The sequence below is a fragment of the Megascapheus bottae genome, chromosome 3, assembly GCF_031878675.1.
Source record: "Megascapheus bottae isolate mThoBot1 chromosome 3, mThoBot2.hap1, whole genome shotgun sequence".
Lineage (NCBI taxonomy): Eukaryota > Metazoa > Chordata > Mammalia > Rodentia > Geomyidae > Megascapheus > Megascapheus bottae.
This window is the reverse complement of record NC_143511.1, coordinates 46,565,084-46,588,312: the sequence shown is the minus strand read 5'-3', so window position 1 is coordinate 46,588,312 and position 23,229 is coordinate 46,565,084. Positions and strand designations below refer to the sequence as shown.

Sequence of the window (23,229 nt, the reverse complement as noted above, 5' to 3'; positions counted from 1 at the left end):
TAATTAAAAGGGAAAAAGAGAAATATTTGCTCAAAGTAGAAGTGTTTTTTAATTAAACATGAAAAATAATAAAGGCAAGGCACAAGAAGTCAGTGGGGATAAATTTTAACTATTTCTTTAAAACATTCACAACTTGAAACAGAAGGTTATGACTATTTATTAATTCTTTTCCAAGTATTTAACTGTGCTAAAAATGTTAATTTCGAGACTTGGTCTTTGGTCTAAACTACGAGGTATAGAGTCTAACTTGAAAATTACTGCTAATTACTAAGAATTCACTTGATAGGACATGAGTTCTTTAAAGAGCTAGAACACAAAACCCAGATACATAAGGTCATATAGGATGAGACTAAATGAAAGGGTCTCTAGGATATGGAAATAAGAGCTTTATCTTGAGTGATTATAGTTCTTAATATACTATGTTATTTCTCTTCTCCTTTGTTGCCCTTTGGTTAATTTCATACTGTTACTGTATCTGACTTTGTTACCTGATATGTTATATATATGTTTATTTGAAATAGGAAAGGGAGGAGGGGGAAACAAGATGATTGGGAAAGGGTGGAGGGAGGGAAATGAGGACAAAAACATAAGAAAGGGTATCAATGTGTGAAAAGTGATCACCTATCTGGAGAATGTAAGTGTAACCATTATACATAATAAAAAATAAAGTGGAAAAAAAAGTAAGAGCTAGAAATAAAGGCTACCAGTAGTACAAAGCTGGATGATTGGTGGAGAATGCAGCTTAGTGGTAGATGCTTGCTTAGCATGCATGAGGCCCTGGGTTTGATTTCTCAGGACCACATAAATAATAATTAAAAAAATAAAAACCCTTTAAAATAAAAAAAAGTTTGATGTTGGGAGCACAGGAATGTGAAATTTCTTCTAAAAAGTAGGGAAAACCCACTTGCTTACTATGGTTAACTGGTTTGAGTTTGTAGTATCCAGTGTTTCTTCTAATGGTTCCATTATTCTATGCAGCATATCCTTCACATGTTTGTAGATACCAGATTTTGAGTATTCACCTACATAGCTTCATATTTTATGCCTTGACTCAAAAGTGTTCTTTCCAACTTTGTTTGTATCTAATTATTCTTTACTTCTTTCCATTGATGCTGGAGACATTTTGATTGTGGTTCTAGTTTTCTCAAACAGAATTTGAATTTTCTGGCCAGACTCTTGATCACATCATTACCACATCCAGTCTCTATTTACCTGTTCTGCATACTCTGGTGATTCATGATCTGTTTTAGCTACTCCTTCAAGAGTGCAGGGCTCTTTTTCTTCTTTGCATTTGTACCTAGAGCCTTTTATCCTTGGCCACTTGTGTTCCATTTAAATATTACCTCTTTTGTGAATGCCTTGTTCTTTTATTAAATTAAAACTTGTTCTTCTACATTACCATACCAACTTCTGCACCTTTTTCTTAGTTTGTAATCTAGTTATTTCACAATAATGATTTTATGTTCACTTAATAGACAATATATATCTTTAGCATGGAATCTGGGATTGCTTCTATTTTTGATGAAGCTATGTGAAGTTGAGATATTAATGTTTATCATTATGGTTGTTAGAAGAGTTGATTTAGGCATGCATGTCAGTGTTTGTCATAAACTCAGTAAGCTCTTAATATAAGCTCATAGTATTTTTGCCAGATGGCCAAGCATTTTGGCTCTTGATATAATCCTGTGATGTTTTGGTTTCCTCTCTTTTTGTGTTATGTTTTCATCTGTAAAATGGGAATAATCATAGTATTTACCTTATAGGAACATAGTGAGGATTAAATGGATCTGAACATTTAAAGTACTTAGCACCTGGGAAATTAGAAGGCTACATCACAAACCAACTCAAGAACTACTAATCTCATGTGGATTTTCAGTATTTCAATGTGGCGGGTCAAAGTTGAAATACAAGTGTAAACTACAAGACAGAGTTCTGAGATGTAATGCGAAAAATATGTTAACAATTTCAATCATTATATTGATTTCATGTGGAGGTAATATTTTAGAGTGTCAGTTTAGGTAAAATATATGAGAATCTTGTCTTTTAACCATAAGCAAGTTTTTAAAATTTGGCTAGTAAAAAACTTGAAATTACCCCTGTGACTATTAGGCCAATTTCTATCCCTTCCTACTTTCTCTTTTTTTGTCTTTTAGCTACTTTAATGATTTTCAGTGAAGAAAATTAGGAAAGATTGGGAAATGTATGGAATAAAATCTGGTCTAAATGCAGGGGCCAAGAAGGGCACAATTCTAAGAAGACTGGACTAGTTGCACCTTAGAGCCAGGTACCTCCAGTTGATGACTTCATCTCCTTAGTTTTGGAGATTGAGAACTATTCTTCTATTTTACTTCATGCTTTTCTTTTAGGAAGTAAGCTGAATTTGGTTATAAAAATTGGGTATCCATTTATAATGAAAACTTGTGGAAAATTATGGATTAGAAACCTTCAACATGTTTTTTGTTTAGGAAGAATGAATTTGTTTTCCACTTAAAAAGTGAATTTCCAAGTAAAGCTGGGCATTGGTAGCTTAGCCCTGTAATCTTGCACTGTTCAGGAGCGTGAGATTTGATGATCATGGTTTGGGCACACAAATCCAAGAGACTCATCTCCAGTTAACCAGCAAAATACCAGAAGTGGAAACAGGATGTAATTGATAAAATGTTATCTGTAAAGCAAGAGCTTGAGGCCCTGGGTTCAAGCTCCAGTATTAGTGCACTTGCATACACACACACACACACACACACACACACACTCACACACACTCACACTCACACACACACACACCATTTTTTTTCAATTCAATAAATCAGAGAGGATATTATTTTATTCTTTTTTTATTGTTGGGGTAATATATAGAGGGGTTAGAATTACATTCGCCGGGTAGTAGATGCATTGCTTCTTACACATTGATACCCTTTCTCATGTTTCTGCCCCCATATCTCTCCTCCCACAACCTTTCAATTATCTTATTTTCCCCTCTTACCTTTCCTGTTGCAAATAAACATATATACAATATACAAGGTAACAAAATCAGATACAGTAACAAGATTAACCAAAGGGCAAAAAGAGAATAGAAAAAACAGTACAATAAGAACAACCACCACACAAGCTAAATCTCTTGTTTCTGTATCCTAGAGATCCTTTCATTTAGTCTTATCCTATATGACATTATGTTACCTAGGTTTTGAGCTATTGTAATCCTCTGCTAGGAGAGTCCTACATGTGTACTAATTATTTCAAATGAGGGAAATCATGGAGCCTGTGTTCCTTTGGGTATGGCTTACTTCACTTAATATGATTTTTTCCAACTCTTTCCATTTCCTTAAAAATGGGGCAGTGCCATTCTTTCTGGTGGCAGCATAGAATTCCTTTGTGTAAAAGTACCACATCTTCTTTATCTAGTCATCTACTGAGGGGCATCTGGGTTGGTTCTATATCTTCGCTATACACACATCAGTTTTTAAAAAGAATATTATAACTTTTAAACATTTAAAAATACTTAATTCTGGGCACTCTTCATCCCCAATACTGCTCTACAATAACCAGTTAACAGAATTTTTCTGGTTATGTTTGAAGCACTGAGACTGTCTTGTGTATCATTCACTTCAAATAGATTAAAAATTTTAATAGATTATAAATGATGATAAATACACGATACATAAAATTATGAAATATGATCTTATGATTTGTGTGCATTTAATGTTTTAGTGTGATCTTGTCTTTTGACAGTGAATATACTAGTGACTTAAGTTCTTACTGTCTTATAACTAGACTGACATTCAAAGAGTAATTTAAGAATTTGATTTGGGCAGTTTCTTTTTAGAGGTTGGTCAAATGAGTATATGATTATATGCTTAGTAATTTCCTGAGGTCTTCCCCATAATTTTTTTCATAGTAGCTTGTACCTTAGATATAGGGAATTTAGATTTCAAGGGGTGGAGTTGTGTAAACTCAAGAGAGATAATCATCTGATGTGTTGGTTTCCTTAGAGATCATAAGGTACAGTGAATAACATTATCTCTCTGAGTGCCTCAGAACTAATAGAAAACAAAAAAGCACTTGCCAATCCCAATGGACATATGTGGTTTATTTATATTGGTAAGTCTTTGAGGCAGTAGAATCACTATAACGTGGAGGGATACCCCTAGATATTCTATGGGTGGGGCAGTTGGCACAGTACCATGTTCCCTTGATTCTGTTCCAAACAAAAATTCATGGAGCTATTTTTCTTATTTTAACAGTACCTAGTCAGTATTGGTTATTTCCAGCATTGCATTTTAGTGGTGTTACCTGTTAATATGAGGTACAGTGTTAGAAAAGGACACCTCCAGAGACAGTTGAATTGTGAACTGTTTGTATGTGCATGGTAATTCTAAATAAGATTATTCCAAATTTGGGCAATTTAGGAATGATTGTGTTTGCAAATACTGATTGATTAAAAGAAGTCGTAATAAGTTTCTTTTAAATAGGCTTTTGAATATTTGAGTTGGAGGAAAATGTTTATTATTCTGCGCGCTCCCTCTCTCTCTTTCTCTCTTTCTCTCTTTCTCTCTTTCTCTCTCTCTCTCTCTCTCTCTCTCTCTCTCTCTCTCTCTCTCTCTCTCTCTCTCTCTCTCTCTCTCTCTTTCTCTCTCTGACAATAAAGACATATTGGGTGCCTAGATGCCTAGATATGGGTGGAGTGAGACATAAACAGCAAGAGCAAGCAGAGGTACATATTTGTCCTCATGTTAGCCATTAAATATATACTGTTCCCTTCGCTGTACCTCACAGAGAAGGCAAAAGCTTTTCTCACGGCTGTTGCCTGGAGTTATGTCCACCTTCATCTCACTTTGAGTGTCAGGCCAACACACCAGTAGTAACTGAGAAGCCTGAAATAAGCAGGACCAGAAAACACTGTCTACAGCCCAGTGGACCGTGTCACCATTCTTCTGCTTCTAGCATATATTGCATAATCATTAGAGGCAAGACAAGACAAATGCTTTTAGTACACCGTGTCTGGGGATGTTCTGGAATCCCAAAGGTTTGTTTCTTGTTGTCATTGTAACAATCTGGATTGTGACAAGGAGATCTTGGAAGTCACCTGAGAGTGTCATGAAAAACCATATTCCTATTACTGTTGTTTCTGCTGGACACTTACTGGATAGGGAATACATTTGACTTATAGATGTATAAACAAAAGCAAAAATCTTAAGTGAAAGAACCTACATCTTTGCACTGAAGTCATATACAAGAGTACTTCTTTTTCACAGTTTAATCAATGCTTTTGAAAAGAGAGAGCCTTTATTTGTGTTTAGAAGAAATAATTGTAATAGCAATTAGAAGCTATATATCTCTAAGTCTTTCTTGCCATTCTTAGAGAAATACCAAATTTAGGACTGATTTCTAAGAATCTGGAAATAATGATTTTCTAGCTTCTGTAATGGTAATTATGTGGGAAGAAGGAGCTTTCAGAATTTTGTTTTGAAATTATTTTTCTTAGAGATAAAAAATATCAGGATATATTAATGTATAAGCATTTTGTTAGTGTTGTCTATGTCCTATAAGTTACCAGTATATTAAAGTTAATGTCTCTGAGAATTGTCTTTTTTAAAATTTATTCTTCTGAAATTATAGTTCAACCTATATTTTAAATGATTCCAACTAGAGTGCTTAAAAAATAAAATATTCTTCATTCTGTGCAGCTGTAGTTTACTTTCCAGGCATGAGAAATATCTGTTTTATTAAGTCCTGTGAGGAATATGTGTCACATACATTTTAAAAGAAACTATTTAAGATGAAAAATTCCAAAAATGACTTCACCCTGGTGTGAAGTAAAACAAAAGCCCCAACACATCTCTGCCTGTGGTAATGACATTGAAGTGACAAACTGCAGGCAGGTGAGGTTCATGGAGATGATCTCACACCTGCACTGTGAGCTTGGGGAACAGCTGGGTTTGGAGCTGGCTCTTGGCCTTGCTATCTGTTTGATGCAAGACCAGCTCTCAAGTTGGGGCCCTCACATGTTCACAAAAAAACTAAGAATGTTTGAAAATAGAGATGGAAGTGTGGGTGAATAGTGTTCCTTGGTTTTAAGAATCTTGTCCCTGGGAGGGAGAGGGGAAGAAGCTCAAGTGAAATTCCCCACAGAGTTCTAATCCCTTCATATTCATCTCGAGCTTTGTCTCAATGATGTCACTTAGGAAGCCATAGAATAAACCAAATCTGCCTCAGTTCTAGGTAGATGACCCATCAGATAACAGCACAGACCTGGCTAAGCTGAGAGCTCTTCCCCACCTAGCCCTGTCTGCCCCTTGTTCTTTGCTCTAGGCAGCAGTGGTGGTAGCCAGTCTTTCCTACCGTAAACCCTCAGAGATATTTCTGATGAAAGTCTCAGATTTACTTTTTCATCATATCTCTGAAAGAAAAGGTTGTATGTACTTATGAATGAAAAGACATAGATTTCTATTTATCTGACTTAAGGAAATGTTACAGAAAGCAATGTACCTACTAATATTTTTATTTCTTTGTTCCACCAGGGCTATAAATGTTTATTTACCTGTTCACTCAAGGATTTTCCTCCTGCTGTTGTTTACTTGGCAAGTCAAGTGTCTTTTTGAGTCTCTACATAACAATTTCTCAGGGACTTTCAACAGAAATGCTGTGCCTCCTGTTTACTCGAGTGGCCACCATGTTTCTGTTACACTATTTCAACTTTCTTCCTTTGAATCTAGGTTACCAAAATATTCTATACAAGTAAAGCCTTTAGCTAAGGTTGGTTTATCGTGTACGCTGTTTTAGAGGCAAGCTAGTTTGAGGGCCTGGGGATGAATGCTTGCCTAGTATCAGTAAGAAGCTCTTGGCTCAGTCTTCAGCACTAAAAAACACAATAACGAGAACCAATATAAACAGCAAAATGTAAATAAAAATGAGCCTTTAAACTTGGATATTTTGTATGATAAGTCAGGGTTCCAGTATCTCTTTGTCTAACTTAAAAAAAAAACATGTAATAGTTTTTCCTTTTGAATTATTGTCATTAAACTTTTTAGAACAGTTATACAGATACTTGAATAAGTATTCTAAGGATTTGTGATGGCTTTTATTCAAGCACAACAGGTGGAAATACTATAAAAAATAACTCTGTAGGTCTCTTCTGATAAGTATACTTGGATCTTTAACAGCTCACCTGAAGCCCCATCGATGCTTCACCAAACTTGGTCTTTGTCCATCCCTTTAAGAAAGTGAACAAACTATTCTCTACAGCCCCTATTAAATCTGTGGGTATTAAGGTGACTAAAGACAAAGACTGAAGTCAGCGACTGCCACTCTTCTCTTCCATCTTAGTATGCAAGCCTCATCTCAACAAAGAAATGAATAGGCGGAAACCATGCTGTCATGTGGAAGACAGCTTTCAAGCCTGTCCTGTAGCTGGAATGGTGGACCCTGATGAGGTCAGGGACAATTCATACTACAATGTTAATTTTTATAAAGCAAAATAAGTTTTAACTATCTTAGTGGCTTTGGGACTGGCAAATATGCAGGGGCATACAAAAACTAAAGTAATACTTTTATTATCTTCTCTGACTTCATATTTTTACCTTACCAGAGATGAGGCATATATAAGCCTGTAACTTCAGTAGGCCCTCAGGGACCATGTCCATTAAAGTATCAATTGGGGAAGAGACAACATTCCTTTGTGTGTGTGGGGGGGTAACAATCCTGTGCCTTGAACCAAGTGCCTTAGGTGCTGTCCCTGAGCTTCTGTGTTCAAAGCTAGTGCTCTATTACTTAAGCCACCTCCACTTTTGTTTTTTTTTTCCCCTGGTTAATTAGAGTTAAGAGACTCATGACTTTTCCTTCCCAGACTGACTATGAACTGTGGTTATCAGATTTCAGCCTCCTAAGTAGCTAGGATTATAGGAGTGAGCCACTGGTACCCATCTTAGATAAAGCATCTTTTTGTATGACTTTTACATACCTGTTTAGCTGATCAGTTTACATTCTTTAGACGTACTGATAGAGTGCAAAAAAACAAGATTTTACACTCAAATACATGGATTTTAAAAAATTGTGTGAGCTTGGACACATAGTGAGCCTTAATTTTACCATCAATAAAATAAGTATGGTAGAAATAGATCACATGCACACACCTGTTTCATTGAGTTCTGAGGAACTTATGGTACTGAGTAAATGTACATGTGTATACATGTAGAAGAGTAAATTACTATATCTCCTCAGATGTGAGCTGCTGTTTATTAGGTAATGGTGAAATTCATCCCAACTGCTTAAAGTGTTTCATGTGTTTAACCTGTGTAAAATAGGTGCTGTTTTTCCATTTGACATCTTTTAGGGGAGAATTAAAGGTTTATTTTGATAATTCTTTACATCTTGGATTTTTTTTAAGTACAGGATTTGAACTCAGAGCCTCATGCTTGTTAGACTAGTGTTCTTGAGACACACTTCTAGCCCTGCTTTTTGCTGGTTATTTTGCAGTGGAGTGTAGAGAACTTCTAAGGCTAGCCTCCAATCCATCTCCTTCAGATGTCGTTCTCAGGTGTGGAGCCTAATGCATTGAGTTTGGGTTGTAGAAATTCGTAAATTATTGTGTACTGATGTGCTAAGAAAGGAATTCATCAAGGTCCCTGGGTTTAACTGAAAGTGCTGAAATAAAAGTATGATATGTTTATATTGTATATAAATTATATATATATATATATGTGCTTAGGTACATAGTAGGATCAAAACTGAGTCAAGAATGTTGTTCCTCTCTTACAAACTAACATCTTTAGATTTTGTATTGAAGAATTGTAATTAAAAAAATAATTTCTTGCGGATGTTTTCATATCTACTATAGCCCTAGCATGTTGACAGCTGATAAACTGAAGACCATTCAAAAGGTCAGTAAAGAGGGTTCCAGCAAGGGGTTTGCTTTTGGTTCTTATCTCATTGTCAACAACCTTTATTCTACCAGGCAAGCCTCCACCACAAGCAGCTTGGAGGTGATGTAATTGTTTTAACAAAGAGCATATCGCCTCAGACCATTTAAACCTCAACCAGAATAACTGATCCTTTTCAATTTGATATGAACAATGTCTGGTTTCTGAGCAGTCCTATGGGAATCAATCTTACGTTTGATTCCAAGTCTGAGAAAAGGCTTTGGCAGGTGGCAGAGCTGAGCCACTCCCTGTTGTGTGACTGGTGGAAGCAAGGTTAGGAGGGACTGTCTGGTTGGAGAATAGTAAAGTGCACTAGCATCTGTGTTTTTGAATTGGGAAGCCAAGAGATTTATTTTCTTGTTTCAGTCACCCACTTGTGTGCCTTGGAGAAGTTTCATTAAATGTCTCTGGGCCCTTTGGTCATTATCAGACCTTATGGTACTTATTATGCTATCCCAGGTTTGGACTTTTATTGCAACTATTTTTATTTTTCTTATGTTTTATAAATGATAAAGTTGAGGTTGGAGAGAAAAGTAACTTGCCTAAGATCACACAGCTAGGAAACGAATGGTCTCAGGGCAGGAACTCACATGGGTATGACTCTAGTTTCTGACAGCTGTTAGCCCCCCTGCACTTTTTTTTTTTTTTTGCCAGTCCTGGGCTTGAGCTCAGGGCCTGAGCACTGTCCTTGGACTTTCTCAAGGCTAGAGCTCTACCACTTGAGCCTCAGCACCACTTCTGGCTTTTTTCTATGTATGTGATACCAAGGAATTGAACCCGGGTCTTCATGCATGCTAGGCAAGCACTTTAACCACTAGGCCAAACTCCTGGCCCCCTGCACTTTTTAATTTGAAGCAAACCTCTGATGGTAGTACCACAGGATTCTAGGCTATACTGTTTGTCAAGTAAATTGTAATTAAAGAAATCAAAAGTGTAGTAATGAAAACAATGGCTAATAAGCTTTACTAAAGACATTTGTTACCATTATCTTGCTTTGTACTGTATGTCTTATTTATCTAATTCTACCTGTTTTAAAATTTTAAAGATTGAATATTGAAGTATATGTCTCTTAACATTTTAGCTGTCAAGAAACATTCTGAAACTTGCAAATCTACATATAGGGGAGTTATTCTTACTTAGTACTCATGTAGTTAACATATATGGTTTACTTTTGAATTTTGTTTGTGCTATGTATTCTTATCCTATTTTGCAGATTAAAAACAAGGAAAGGGGAGCCGGATAAAGTGGCTCATACCTGTAATCCTAGCTACTCAGGCGGCAGAGGTCTGAGGATCAAGGTTCAAAGCCAGACTGGACACTAAAGAACCTGAGTCTTTTATCTCCAATTAACCACTAGAAAACCAGAAGTGGTGCTGTGGCTCCAGGAGTAGGATGGTAGCCTTGAGCTGAAGGGCCCAGAATTTAAGCCCCATGACCAACCAAAAAAAGGAAGAAAGAAAGAATTAATTAACCAGCTGGGTAAAGTGGCTTATGCCTGTAATCCCAGCTGCTCAGGAGATCTGAGGATTGCAGTTCAAAGCCAGCCCAGCAGGAAAGACTGTGAGACCCCCTTTTTTTTTTTTTAAATCTCCAATTAACCACCAGAAAACTGGAAGTGGTGCAGTAGCTCAAAGTGGTAGAGCACTAGCCATGTTCAAGTTCTATGACCAACAAAAAAAATCAAGGAAAGGGGAGCCAGGGAAGGTCACTGTCTTACTGTCACATGTGTAGCTGTTGCTGGGATTTTGTAGCTGTTGCTGGGATTTGGCTGTGTTTTTCTTCTGGTCCACAGTATGAGTTTAATTGAGTTTATTTGCTAGCATATTTTGGTGTCCATTTCTCACTTCAGAGAAGAATAACAGAGAAACCATCTAAGGCAGAAATATTCTAAAGAGTATTATTTCTCTTTCTCTCATCCCTTCTTCCCTTCCCTTATCCAGAGCCTCAGCACTTGTTTGGCTATATACTCAGTCCCTAAATGGAGTTTTTATATTTTAGATAACAGTAACTTAATATTAGTCAATAAACACATTGCTACTCTTTATTGTTCGTTAACGCAGGTAAATTATAGAGAAACGTTAAAAAAATAAGAAATTTTTCTACCTATCTCTTCCCTTCTCCTCCTTTCCTCTTTCTCTCTCCCCTTCCACAAATAGTGGGTTTATAATTTTGTGGGTCTTCCTTCTCAGAGAGTCTACCCTCATGGCCTCTCCTACCTCTACCTCTTCCTGCTCATTTCCTTTCTTCATTCCACTGTATCGTCCTTCTCAATAAAACTTCCATCATCATTAATTACATGCAAAAGAGTCAGTGTATATTATAAAACTGGATTTATTTTGTTGTCAGCAGTCATAACATAGTATGTATTTGCATGACTGGTCCAAATAGATATCTATTCTCTTGGTGATGATGGGAAGATGTAGAAGAAGATTTGGATAAAAATTAATAGTTTCTGTCTTATAAAATCCTGTTTTCATGGAAAACGATGGCATCTTGTGTTCTGTACTTTAAAAATAACTCTGTAGATAAGATTTAATGCTTTTACCATTATTTTTAGAATCCATTCCTGTCATAAAGAGATCTATGGTCTTGATACAGTCTTTTTAATGTTCCAGAAATGGTTGTTTTTCAGGTGGTTTTATATAAGGATACTAAAACTTAAAAACATGTGTATAGGAAAGAAGCTAATGGAAGTTGTTGGTCATAGATAAAGATCACAATATTAGTAAATTCAAGGCAATGTAAACTGTTTAACATTACTTTGAGTTCACCTACATAAAGAGGGAAGACTATTTCTTATCAAAATTAAATTTATGACATATCTACAATACAAAGCCTGGAGAGGAATAGGCTAACGAAGAGGCTGGGGCTGATTGCTGTCTGGTCAGCATGAAAAGCCAACAGTCTAGGCGAGAGTTCCTGTTCTTAATTTAATTCATGGATAGTTTCTGGCACCTGTTCACTTCCTTGAGCTATGCCAACCCTGGTTCTCAGTCTGGATGAGGGGATAATTTTAGAATTGTAGAACATGTTTGGAACACTTAGGGAGACTGCTGAATTGTGTACAGAACTGCAAGGTCGGAGAAAATAATGTACAAGTTACACTAAGAACATTACATAAGCAGAAATCATACTTCCTAGATAGTTTATATTTTAACCTGATGTTATTAAAATATTTACTGTTTTTCTAACAATTCTTCCCATTTCCTCTCTAATATGCAACTCAGCTTTTCCTGATGAGCAAAACCTTACTTTTTATGAAACAATTTCCCAGGATTACTGGGTGCCATTAGGAATTATTAATCACTATAAAATTTACTTTGCACAAATTCTTTGTTTTTATGTTGTAGGAATAACTTTGAGATAGGATTCCTTTTATTTGCATTTTTCCCCTTTGAGTATTTTCACGTCACCCCTGTTAAAGCTTTAGCCAAGGCACTTTTGAAACGATTGCTTTAGTATTTTATATAAATCAGTATTTTCCCCTTTTAAAATAATTGTGGTTCTTGTTTGAGACTTTCCCCTTAGTGTGATCATACCACTGTTTATTAGTGGTTACTTCTTTCTGCTTGATCTGGGCAACACACCATTTTTAGTACAAACTATTTGAAGTTCAAGTGAAAATCTACAACTATGAAGCTAAAGACTTGTAATAGGGCCTTGGTGTAGGTGAAACATTTCTTAATGCACCATTGCCTGTGTGAACTTTAGACTTTTTGTATTCCCACTTGTTCTGCAGATTTTAATTTAACTTTTATTTTTAAGCCACTGAGTTTTTTTGCTTCTACTTATTCCCTACCACAGCAAAAATCAGAAGTGTCATTGTGCTTGTGTATGTATGTGTGCCTAAGTGATACATATATGCGCCCAGATCTGTTCATATTCATGTTCCATGTACTTTACTTATGAATTCTCTTTAAAGAGAACTTATGTATTCACTTATATTCACATAGAAATGTATTTATGTTCACAGAGATCTTGCAGGCTTTTGTACAAAGTCTTGGTAGTTTTGAAGATGGCCTGCATTCTCTAACAAAAACTAATATGTCCATGGATTATTTAGTAATGCTCATTTGAAGATTTAAAGAGTTTTATATTGATCTAGTAATGTTACATACCAAATAGATTTCCCACACCACTTTTAAACCACATCAAGATAGCCACTAAGGAATTAAGATCTGTTTTCTTACATGTAAAATAAATGTATCCTTTGCTTGCAAATACTAATATTTAAGAGACTATTCTTTGTATTCATACTCTAATTTTATATTCTAGTTGATGTTTAGTAAATACAGATATTCTTTAAAAAACAGCCTTTCTTCAGGACATTGGGAAAAGATACCTACTGTTTTCGTGGGAAATCAGTGCGCTCAACCACATACCTCACATGAAGCATTTGTGTTTATATGTGCAAGTGAACATCTGTGTATATGGACATAAAGTTCATTAGTTGAGATGATGGAATCTAGATTTGGATTTTATATAGCAGCATAGTCACTGACCATTGATAACATGTGTAATATGTTATCCTATGTTTCAATACCTTTGTTTTTAATTTGGGAACAAAAGCAGCACCTTCCTCAAAATGTGGCAATAACTATTTACATATAAAGTGTGTTGAACATGTACTTTGTATTTAATCAATGTTTATTCAATGTTGAGAGCACAATTATTTTATGATGCTTTTTTGATAAAGAATAGCCACTGGTATCCAGACCTTACTTCAAGGATTTATAGCTAGTAGGACACCACTTTGATGTTTCATTCTTATTTCATGTACAGCTGTTTTCTTCAGTATGGAGGAGGCAGATGCCTGAAAGAGTTAAAAATATTTCCTTGTTTTTCAGGCTTTAATTTAGGCTCATTGTTATACAAAAACTGTTAGCCTGGGTAAAGCTGCACCTTGAGCACTGATGTAAACTGAGTTTTTCAGAGTACATTAAAATTTGCCATAGTCTTCCCTTGACGATTGAGAGATTTGCATCTGGTAGCGATTCACTCAGCCGAATGGAAGATCGCGCTCCTTAGAGTGCTGATAAGCGGACACATGACATTTGCAAAGAGCAGTTTGCCCACTCGAGTGCCAGGGCAAACTCGAGAAAATTCTGTGCTTCCAATTTCATCAGAAACGTAGGGAATATTGCAAATGACACTACCAAATCAACTGTAAATAGATGATAATTTGATTGACATCTGGAAAGCTGTCACCGGCTGAGCAGCCCATAACAGGAACATTTACTGAGTGCAAAGGCAGCTTTCAAGTAAATCACTTTTTGTCCAGTGGGGCCCAGCCAGATTATAATTGCATGTCCTTCCCTTCATTGCAAATTCCCCATTACCGTTACCAGCAGTGTCTCATTTAAAGGAAGGTTGTCTTCCAAATATTCAGTGTCTTGTGTTAACTCGTCACCTCCCTCCTTGAAGGCTTACGATGGGCGAAGTCATCCAGACCTTGCTTCTCTTCATTCCAATAAAAGTCATTAACTTCAGTCTCCTTTGTGTGGAGGTACATATTATATAGAAACTTCTTAAATGAAATATAGCAAGTAGATAGTTGGAGCGAAGACATTTCCAGCAACATTTTAGCACAATCCTCAGAATTGTTTCTATTTTGTTGAATAAACATTCTGCCCTGATGTTTTTTGAAATCGCAATATTTCAAAATTGAACCAAGTGTGATGTCTTTCCACTTAGTTGGAAACATTTAAGATATATATGTATGTATACATATGTATATATTTGTATGTATCAAGAGATAGTATTAGTTCTAACCCTTGTGTTCTACAATGTCAAATGTTTAGGAATATAGGAAATGTTAAAATGGTTAAAACACATGGCCACCTATAAGATTAGTTGCAGATAGTTTTTGAATTAGCAAATACTTGTAGAGAGAATTATCAAGTCCTTGTCCATGAGATCATCTAGTCTCTTTATTAAAAACCAGCCAGGTATTTGATATCTGGTTAACAAGTCTTTATTCCCAAAATTCCTGGGTCTCTGTATAGTTAAGAAAATGAAGAAAAAACCACACATGCTGCTTGATCTTGTTCTGATGTACTTCCGGGTCTGGAGAGTGTGAAGATGTGGGTGGAGGACAGAACCCACCATGATCTTAGTGAACCAAAGGCTTTTCATAGAAGCACATTATCTATGGACTTTAAAATGTATTGTTAGAAAGGGGAAAATGCTGTTTTTTTTCTATTCTATGAGTTTCTTCTTTTCTATAAACATGATAGGAACTGAAGCTTATGTGTCGAAGCAAGACCAGTAGGCATTCACCTGGCAGAAAGGGCTTTAGATCTCTGTGTCACAAGCAATCTTGAGTCATTTCTGGCTGTGCATATGTAACTGCTTATTGTAGCCCCAGTGAAAGGACATGGGAGTAGATGATCTTGCTAATTGTACTGAGCCTGCCTGCATTGTAAGTGTCAGATGATTTGATAGGACTGACACACAGCTAAATGGAATAGGAAGAGACTGCAGTGGACTATTGGTCCATTAGTTTGCTCAGGCATCTTGTTTTACTAAGGAGCCCTCTAATGGTTTCTCGGCAATAATTACTATCTCTCTTCTTCATGGTATTCAAAATGACAGGCACTTGCTGAAGTCGCAGCTAATATATTTGCACTCTAACCAGCCCCAATGCTGAGTCTTCTTGAGTATGTTTGGCTAAGAATGCTGGCTATGTTTTTTTTTTTCTTCCTGGAGAAAATTTCTCTAATGCAGAAGACAGGCGTCTTATTTCGGATACTAAGCAGAAGTGTGATGTAACATGAGTGCTTGTGAAAAAACTTGATGCATTAGCTGTGGACTGCTCATTGCATGTCTCATGTATTAGTAGTTGATGATACTGAAGTAGGGGAAAAACTTTTATGGGCTGTTATACTTATGTAATGATAACTTCAGTCCTGAGCCAGAACCACAGATGAGAAAGAGGTTATATCTAAATGAATCTCCTACTAGTGTCTTGAAACTATATATTAAGGGATTATTTCTTTGTTGCAAGAAACATAACTAGGAAGCACTTTTATTATTTTTTATTTGCCTAGCACAGAGGGTGTCGGAGAAGGAAACATTTTAAATTTTTGGTCATTTCTTTTTCAGTCATTTCTTTGTGACATCTGGCTACTTTTGCTTATAGCTGTATGTAGTTTTTAAATAATTTGGAACTTCTTTAAAATTAAATGAATGAGCTTTGATTCTTTTGAGATTTTTTTCAATAACATTTGTTTGCTCAAGTACAACAGTTAAAAGTGATGAATATCTTAATTATCCAGGGTAGCACCATTATTGTTTTGGCTAAAATCTTTGAAGGATTTGAACATCATAAAAAATGCCTTACGTGAGAAAATACAGGGAGAAGAACAAACATTATAAAACTAGACTACAGCATAGAAGATGTGCTTGGGATTTTGAAGTATGTTTCCTTCTTTTTACAAGTACATATATTTGTGGGTCCATAATTAGAATCATTTAGAGTTTAGTCAGTGTGAATCTAGACCTATTTTTATAAATCTGTCACTTAAGAAAGATGAGAAGGTATTAGTGGCAACTCAGTTTCAGGGAAATTTCCCCTCTTTTTGCTTTTAAAAAATAGCTGCCTAATAGAGTAGATGTTTACTTTTTTGTTCTGTCAGAAAGAAGAGAAGGGGAGCTATCTTAGAAACATATTTAAAACACATGAAGAAAATGAAAGGTTTTTTTCTTTCTTTTTTTTATTAAAAAAAAAAAACCTTTTAGGATCTATTTTCTTTGTGCAGGTACCAGATGTTGATGTTGGCAGTGCTTAAGAGGGTCACAGGGCATTTAAAATCACTAGGCTGTGGGGAATAGAATTCCAGGTCTGTTACACTGAAAATTATTTAAAAACTTGTGTTTACTCAGCAGTAAGTAGTACAAAAAGTACCTTTCCTGTACGAGCTCCTCTTCAGTAAGTACCTTAGAAATACATTATCAGTGAAGTTGCTACCAACTATATTTCTGTTCCAGTGACAATTCTTAACATTGCAGAGGTCACTGGTTCCATTTAAGAATCTATTTTTCAATATGAGAAGCAGATCTCTCTCCAATTGACTTTACTTTGGAGCTATCCATTTCAAATTACAGAGGGCTGAGGCTGTGCCACTTGGCTGTATATTTGTGCAGAAAAGACATATATTACCGTACTTAGATAATATTTCCTTTGTATCCTCTAGCAGAGTAATTTTGAGAAGGAAATAGGACCTTTTACTTCCTCCACTCCCCATACCTGGTTTCTTCTTTGGGTGAGCCAAAGTTCCTTTCTCACTGATAGAGTAATTAGAGTTAATAGTTTCAATGCATAAATAAGATTTCAGAAAGTAAAAATTTCTGGAAAATGAATCAGCTTCTTTCCGACAGGATACCTCTTTGTGTTCAGTACGTATTTAGAGATGGGATTTTCCTAAGGATTTTTATGCATTTTTGCTGCTGTTAGCATCAAGATTCTACACAGGAAATTTGAATTAAGTACTTAATTTTGTAAGTACAATGGAATTAATTTATTCCAGTTTTTATTGCCCTTCTTGTTACTGTCTATCAAAAGTAATATTTCCTTATCCTGTTTTTTAAAGAAATATTTAAAAATATCTGTGGGTAGGTGGAGTAGAGAGGGAGACTGAAAGGAAAAAGGCTACTAACGTCAATCTCTGTCTCAAATTATAACCAATTTCTGCCTTTTGATGTTTTGTTAGGTTTTTCAGATTTTTCTATGAAGTATGTTATTTTTTATAGAGTCAGGATAAAACATAGTTTATGTGTTTTAAAGTTGATTTTGATATAGTTAAGGAGCTGGTTCTAATAGACCCTGGAATCTTGGTTCTAATCAGCGAAAAACAAAGACTCGTTGATGCTTGTACAGCCATGGTTCATAAGGAGGAGACAGTAGAAGATCTAGGAGATGTAGTTGTGTTCATAGTTAGGTGTCAGTACAACAGAATGTGTATAGCTTGCTATTCAGTAAGGGTTATATTGTTCCCTAGGCTACAAACCTGTACAGCATGGTACTATACTGTGTACTGTAGGTGATTGTGACACCTGTATCTAAACATATCTAAATGAAGTAAAGGTAGGGTAAAAATTTTATGTAAAAGATAAAGATTGGGTGAATATCGGTAATTTCAGCTACTGAGGATACAGATATTGGGATTGTCATGGCGTGATTCCAGGAAAACTATGAAACTCCTCATCTCAACAAACAATTTTGGCAGGGTAGGGAACCACTATAACAGACTTTCAGTAGTAGTAGGGTAAAAATGCCAGGTCCTGTCTGAAAAATAAAGCAAGGTGAAAGTCTAGGGGTGTGGGTTTCTTAAGTGAATCAGTTCTTGCCTGTCCCAAGTCTGGGAATGAAGGAACAAACATACAAATACAATACGTTAAGAATATACTATATTTATTTTTGTCTTTTAATAATAAATTAACATGTTTATTGTAATTTTTACTTCATAGGCATTTTTGTTTTATTATTTTGTTTAACAGTACTAGAAATTAAACATATGGCTTCATGCTTTAATGGCTTCATGCTTATTAGTCAAGTGGTCTAGCATTTGAGTCACTCCTTCATCCCCTTTTTGAATTGGATTTTATATTTTATTATCATGTTAGCCTGGACTGCTATCCACCTACTTGTGCTCCCATTATTGTTGGACACATGCCAGTCTGTCCAGCCCATTGTGGTTCCCTGTGGGATAGCTGGTTCCCACCACCTGTTTAGCCATTGGTTGAGCTGGAATCTCTGACCCCCAAATAGGATTATAGGTTTGAATCACTGTACTTGGCTTACTTTTTGACTGGTAATAGCACTTGGCTTAAGGCATAAACATACTCTACAGCCATATAAAAATATTACTTTCTTTTTGAAAATGTTTTATTTCTTTCCAATTTTTTTTCTGAAAATGAATATATAATCATACATATTAGTGTAGGCATCCATGGAGTGAGAGGTTCGTGCTAATACCACTGCCCATGCTTCTATACCTTGCCCACTGGAAGATCTTCAGTCACCCAGTAGAGCAGTCATCCCTGATACCAGCACCTTCTGTATCCCTCTTGATGACTGCTCTTAGTTTTTCTTGAAGAAGTGTCACTCCTTTCAGAGTATGTACCTGGAGAATATCTGTGTGTTTTGTTTCTTTTTTGGTGTCAAAGATTTGCTTGCAAGCAGACAACCTTGTGGTGTTTGAAGCCATGTTGTTTGTTTGTTTTAACATTTTAAGGACTTTGTTGAGATCTGTAAAAACCAGGCACCAATTCACTGTGAATCTTCTTGAGAGTTCTTTTTCTTCTGTAGTTTTTTTTTTTCCTGCAGCTAGTGTTCACTAGTTGTTAAAACGGTTTTAGCTCCATTATAATCTGTGAGGTCATAGTCATATGCACAGTATATTGTTATATGGCCCATGCCACAAAGCCTTCTGGTCCACTTGACACTGGATTATAGGTACATGCAGTGAGGGATCCCCTACCTGTAGGATTTACTGGTTTCCAGCTTTTGTGAGATGAAGGGCTCACTATTATTGCCATTACGGCCATGTGATTCTTTACCTTTTACCTGCCATATATGTATTCTGTGGGCATAACATTCTTACATTTATATTGTTCATTAGTGTAACTGTGTAAGGAAAATGGCCATAGAGAGTGGTAGAAAGCATTGAGGGGGAACTTTAGGGATCCTTCTGTCATCTCTAAGTAATTTAGTGGAAAATTTCTGCCTGCTGTACAGTTGACACTTAGGATGGCTTTCTAACTCATCAAGTTCTTAACACGGTTTTGAGCATTACTTCCAGTTGGAGGGAATTCCTGTATACCATAACATGATATGGTTATTTGGAACAATAACTGTAGAAGTCTAGTGTTTGGAGCCAGGAGACTGCTTTGTCACAATTTAAGTGTCATCTTGGGTATTTTAACTTCTGAACTTTGTTGTCCTTGTCTGTAAAATGGATGTATTACTTTCCTGGAAGGTAGTTGGGAGAATATAAGAGCATATTTTGTAAATGAGTATGCATTTCATTTATTGACTAAGGTATTCTTGCCAAACTACCTAAATTAGAAGGGAGGTGATTTGGATCAACTCCCTGAGTTCATTGCCTAGAGCCAAATTTCATTTGTCCATTCTGCTTGGAAGGAGGGACGTCAAAGATGTATGATTTTAATCTTATTTTTCTAAGAGTCTAACCCCCGTAGCTTACATTTAAAAAGTTGAAAATAGTTCATTTTCTGTTCCTAATTACTTGGCAGAAATTTTGAATAGAAGGAGAGAAACTAGTAACAACCAATCTTTCCTTTGCACTTACAGATCAACAAAAGGGATTCTTGGGTCCTAGAGACCAAAGAAAGAATCAGCAGGAATGCCCAGGGTGAATTGATGGATTGCAGAGCCTGGCTGGTAATTACTTTCACTGAGCTGAAACATTAACTTGATACATGGGAGCAGAGCCAGATGAAAATCAGGAATTGGGCCATCCCCCCCACAACCATGGTATATCCACACTTTCCTTTTGGAGGCAGTTTTCCCTTTGATGGGATAGCCCTGCTTGCTTTCCTGAGCTTTGGCATGAATTTTTATGCTCACTCTGGCAGACGACAATGATGCTTTTAGTTTTGATTGGTGTGGGGATCTTTGAGTGTTCAGGTGAGCAACCACAGTTTCTGAAGCATTTTCAGCTGTGGACCAGATACTAACAGAATTTTCACATCATGGTGATTCTATTTTGCAACTGTAAATTTTCATACCCTTATTGTTTTGCTTGGATTTGAACCCAGGTTCTTGCAGGTGTAAGGCAAATACTGTACCACTGAGCTAACTCCTTAGCCCCTGTTTTCACTTTTGGACAGCTATGGTACTTTTCTCTGTTATATATCTAGCCTCATGCTAGATAAATTGGGCATGGCTTTAGGTACATTATTAGGTATAATAAACATAACGTATTATTCAGTCCCTATTATTAGTAATTCCCCAGTTATGCTAGAGAAGATTGTGAAACTGTAATGAAGTTCTGTGATAGGATTATGCAGTGATGTGTGTTTCCTTGGATTGGGAAGGCTGTGTTCCTGTTTTCTGATGGACATCAAATTGATAAAATATGAGTGCAAACTTAATGTACAGTTCTAACCCTGAGAAGGTAGGTATCTATTTAGAAATATGAAGCTATTTCAAGCTTACTGAGTTCAAGTTGTTTCTTACTTCATGAGTATAGTACTTGTTTCCTTAAGACATGAGAAAGGGAAATTCCAAAATCTTTAATAAAGATTAGATAGAGTGACTGACACTGAGAAAGAGTTCATTATTGTCATCAGCACCATTACTTTTATTGTTCTTAATACACTTCTTCATAAATATTCTTCACTGTGTGCCATGTTGACAAAGTCCAACTTTTTTTTTATACTAACTTAGGGACTCTGTATAAGATTTGACAATGTTTGACACTTCTTACTTCCATAAAGTCCTACAAAAGCCATTGATTGAAGATAAATGAATGGCAATTATCAGTCCTAATTTTGGATTCTGTATATTTTTTCTATGAGTTGATTATATTTCTTCAATTTAAGATTTGTCAAATTTGGTTTGATTCAAATATATTCTCTTGAAGCAACAGGTATTTGACCGATTTGTGACTTATTGTTAAGTAGTCTCCTGTACTTTTTTTTGTTGGTTTGTAAGTTTTATTTTTAAGCCTCTACATTGAATATGTACGTTATCAAATTTTTAAGGTATCTCAGTCCTTTTAACATGGGGATTTATGCTAAAAGGCTTCAGTTTTAAGTGTACTGTGATGGGAAAATTTTAATGGCGAGCATATACTATGTAGTTGAAATGGACGTAGAGTATATAAAGTATTTAAGAAGGAAGAAATTGTCAGTTGTGCTTTGGTCAGCCATGTGAATGCTGCTGGTGTCACTCTGATTCTATACTTATTCGGTGTACTTGCTAACTGAACCCATTGACAGTGTGGCTTAATCAAGGATCATGGTCAGATTGGTTTGGGGCTTCACCCTATTGTCTTTATTTAAGACCTTTGTGATTAGATGCCTTGTGACACTGAGCTTTAGTCATAAAATTGGGTGCCTTATCTCCCTTGAGAAGTTTCCTGTGCTGAGGAAATGTGAGCTCCTTTTCTCCTCTTACCCTCAACCTTTATCTTCCCACCTCTTTCTCTGCATTTCACAAGGATCAATTGAAGCAACACAAGAAGTTGGAAAGTTTTAGTTTTGTACTAACGTTTTCAGTGGTTTGCCTTTTAAATCATCTCTTCACTGTGAAAGTCCTGGCTCCTATAACTCTTACACCCTTGGGAACTACACTCATGACAATCATGAAGTGTCTGACTTCAAAGGATGAGAAAACCAGTGAAACCAAAATAGCGATGTTCTCTTTGGAGCAGTGTGTGCATGCTTGTCCTTAGGATCCGCCTGGGAATGTGGAGAACAGCATCACCACCTCTCTCTGGCAGTGATGTGGAGGGTGTGGAGAAGACTCTGGGGTTTATAATTGCATGGCCGTCTGGCCTTCTCTGAGCATTCTTTCCCCTTCTAGGATTCCTGTAATTGTCATCAGATGGCTCTATATCCAGAATGTTTCTGGTATTATAGTCTCTCTCTTTTCTCTTCTCTTCTTTTCCTTTCTCTTCTCTTCTTTCTTTCTTTCTTTCTTTCTTTCTTTCTTTCTTTCTTTCTTTCTTTCTTTCTTTCTTTCTTTCTTTCTTTTTCCTTCCCTTCCCTTCCCTTCCCTTCCCTTCCCTTCCCTTCCCTCCCCTTCCCTCCCTCTCTTTCTCTCTCCCTCCCTCCCTTTTCTTCTCCCTCCCTCCCTTCTTTCTTCCCTTCTTTCTTCTCCCATCCTCTGTTCTTTCCCTTCCTTCCTTTCTTGCTTCCTAGAATTAAGTTATTATTTGCTTTGTAGATATGTGCAGATTGAGCACATCTAGAGAATAGAAAAACCAGTCAAAGGCTGGATGTAGTGACTTATATCTGGATCAGGACTAGGGATATGACTCAATTGTTAGAGTTCAACAAACATGAGGCTCTGACTTCAAATCCCAATACTAGGAAAACAAACAATGAAAATCAGTTCATTATGGAATCTCCTTTATATTTTCTGAAGCCTTCTCATTTCTTGGTTAGTTCTTTTCCATCAAATTGATTTAAAGGATCCCCCTTTTCACCCTGCAAAAAGAAAATGATGATGGCACCACTCATATTTTTCAACTATAATAAGTCTCCCTTTTCCTGTCATTATTTCTGGGGCTATTGTAGAGCACTGTATCTTTCTTGGGTTAAAGGAAAAAGAGTTGAGAGTTGG

General features: G+C 36.2%; 1 protein-coding gene across 7 annotated transcripts in view; it reads left to right on the top strand.

Moving 5' to 3' along the window:
* The window catches only part of Bnc2 (basonuclin zinc finger protein 2), a 414,469-nt gene that overhangs the window by 54,776 nt on the left and 336,464 nt on the right, over nt 1–23,229 (top strand). For 3 of the 7 annotated variants that reach the window (XM_090330029.1, XM_090330031.1, XM_090330030.1), the window contains exon 1: nt 20,236–20,319. The exons of 2 other annotated variants lie outside the window; for them this stretch is intronic. In XM_090330029.1, coding sequence (XP_090186155.1) covers nt 20,299–20,319 — 21 coding nt within the window. In that variant the 5' untranslated portion in view covers nt 20,236–20,298. Of the gene's footprint in view, nt 1–20,235; nt 20,320–23,229 lie in introns of those variants that run through there. 2 more of the 7 variants (XM_090330028.1, XM_090330024.1) reach the window with 1 other exon arrangement.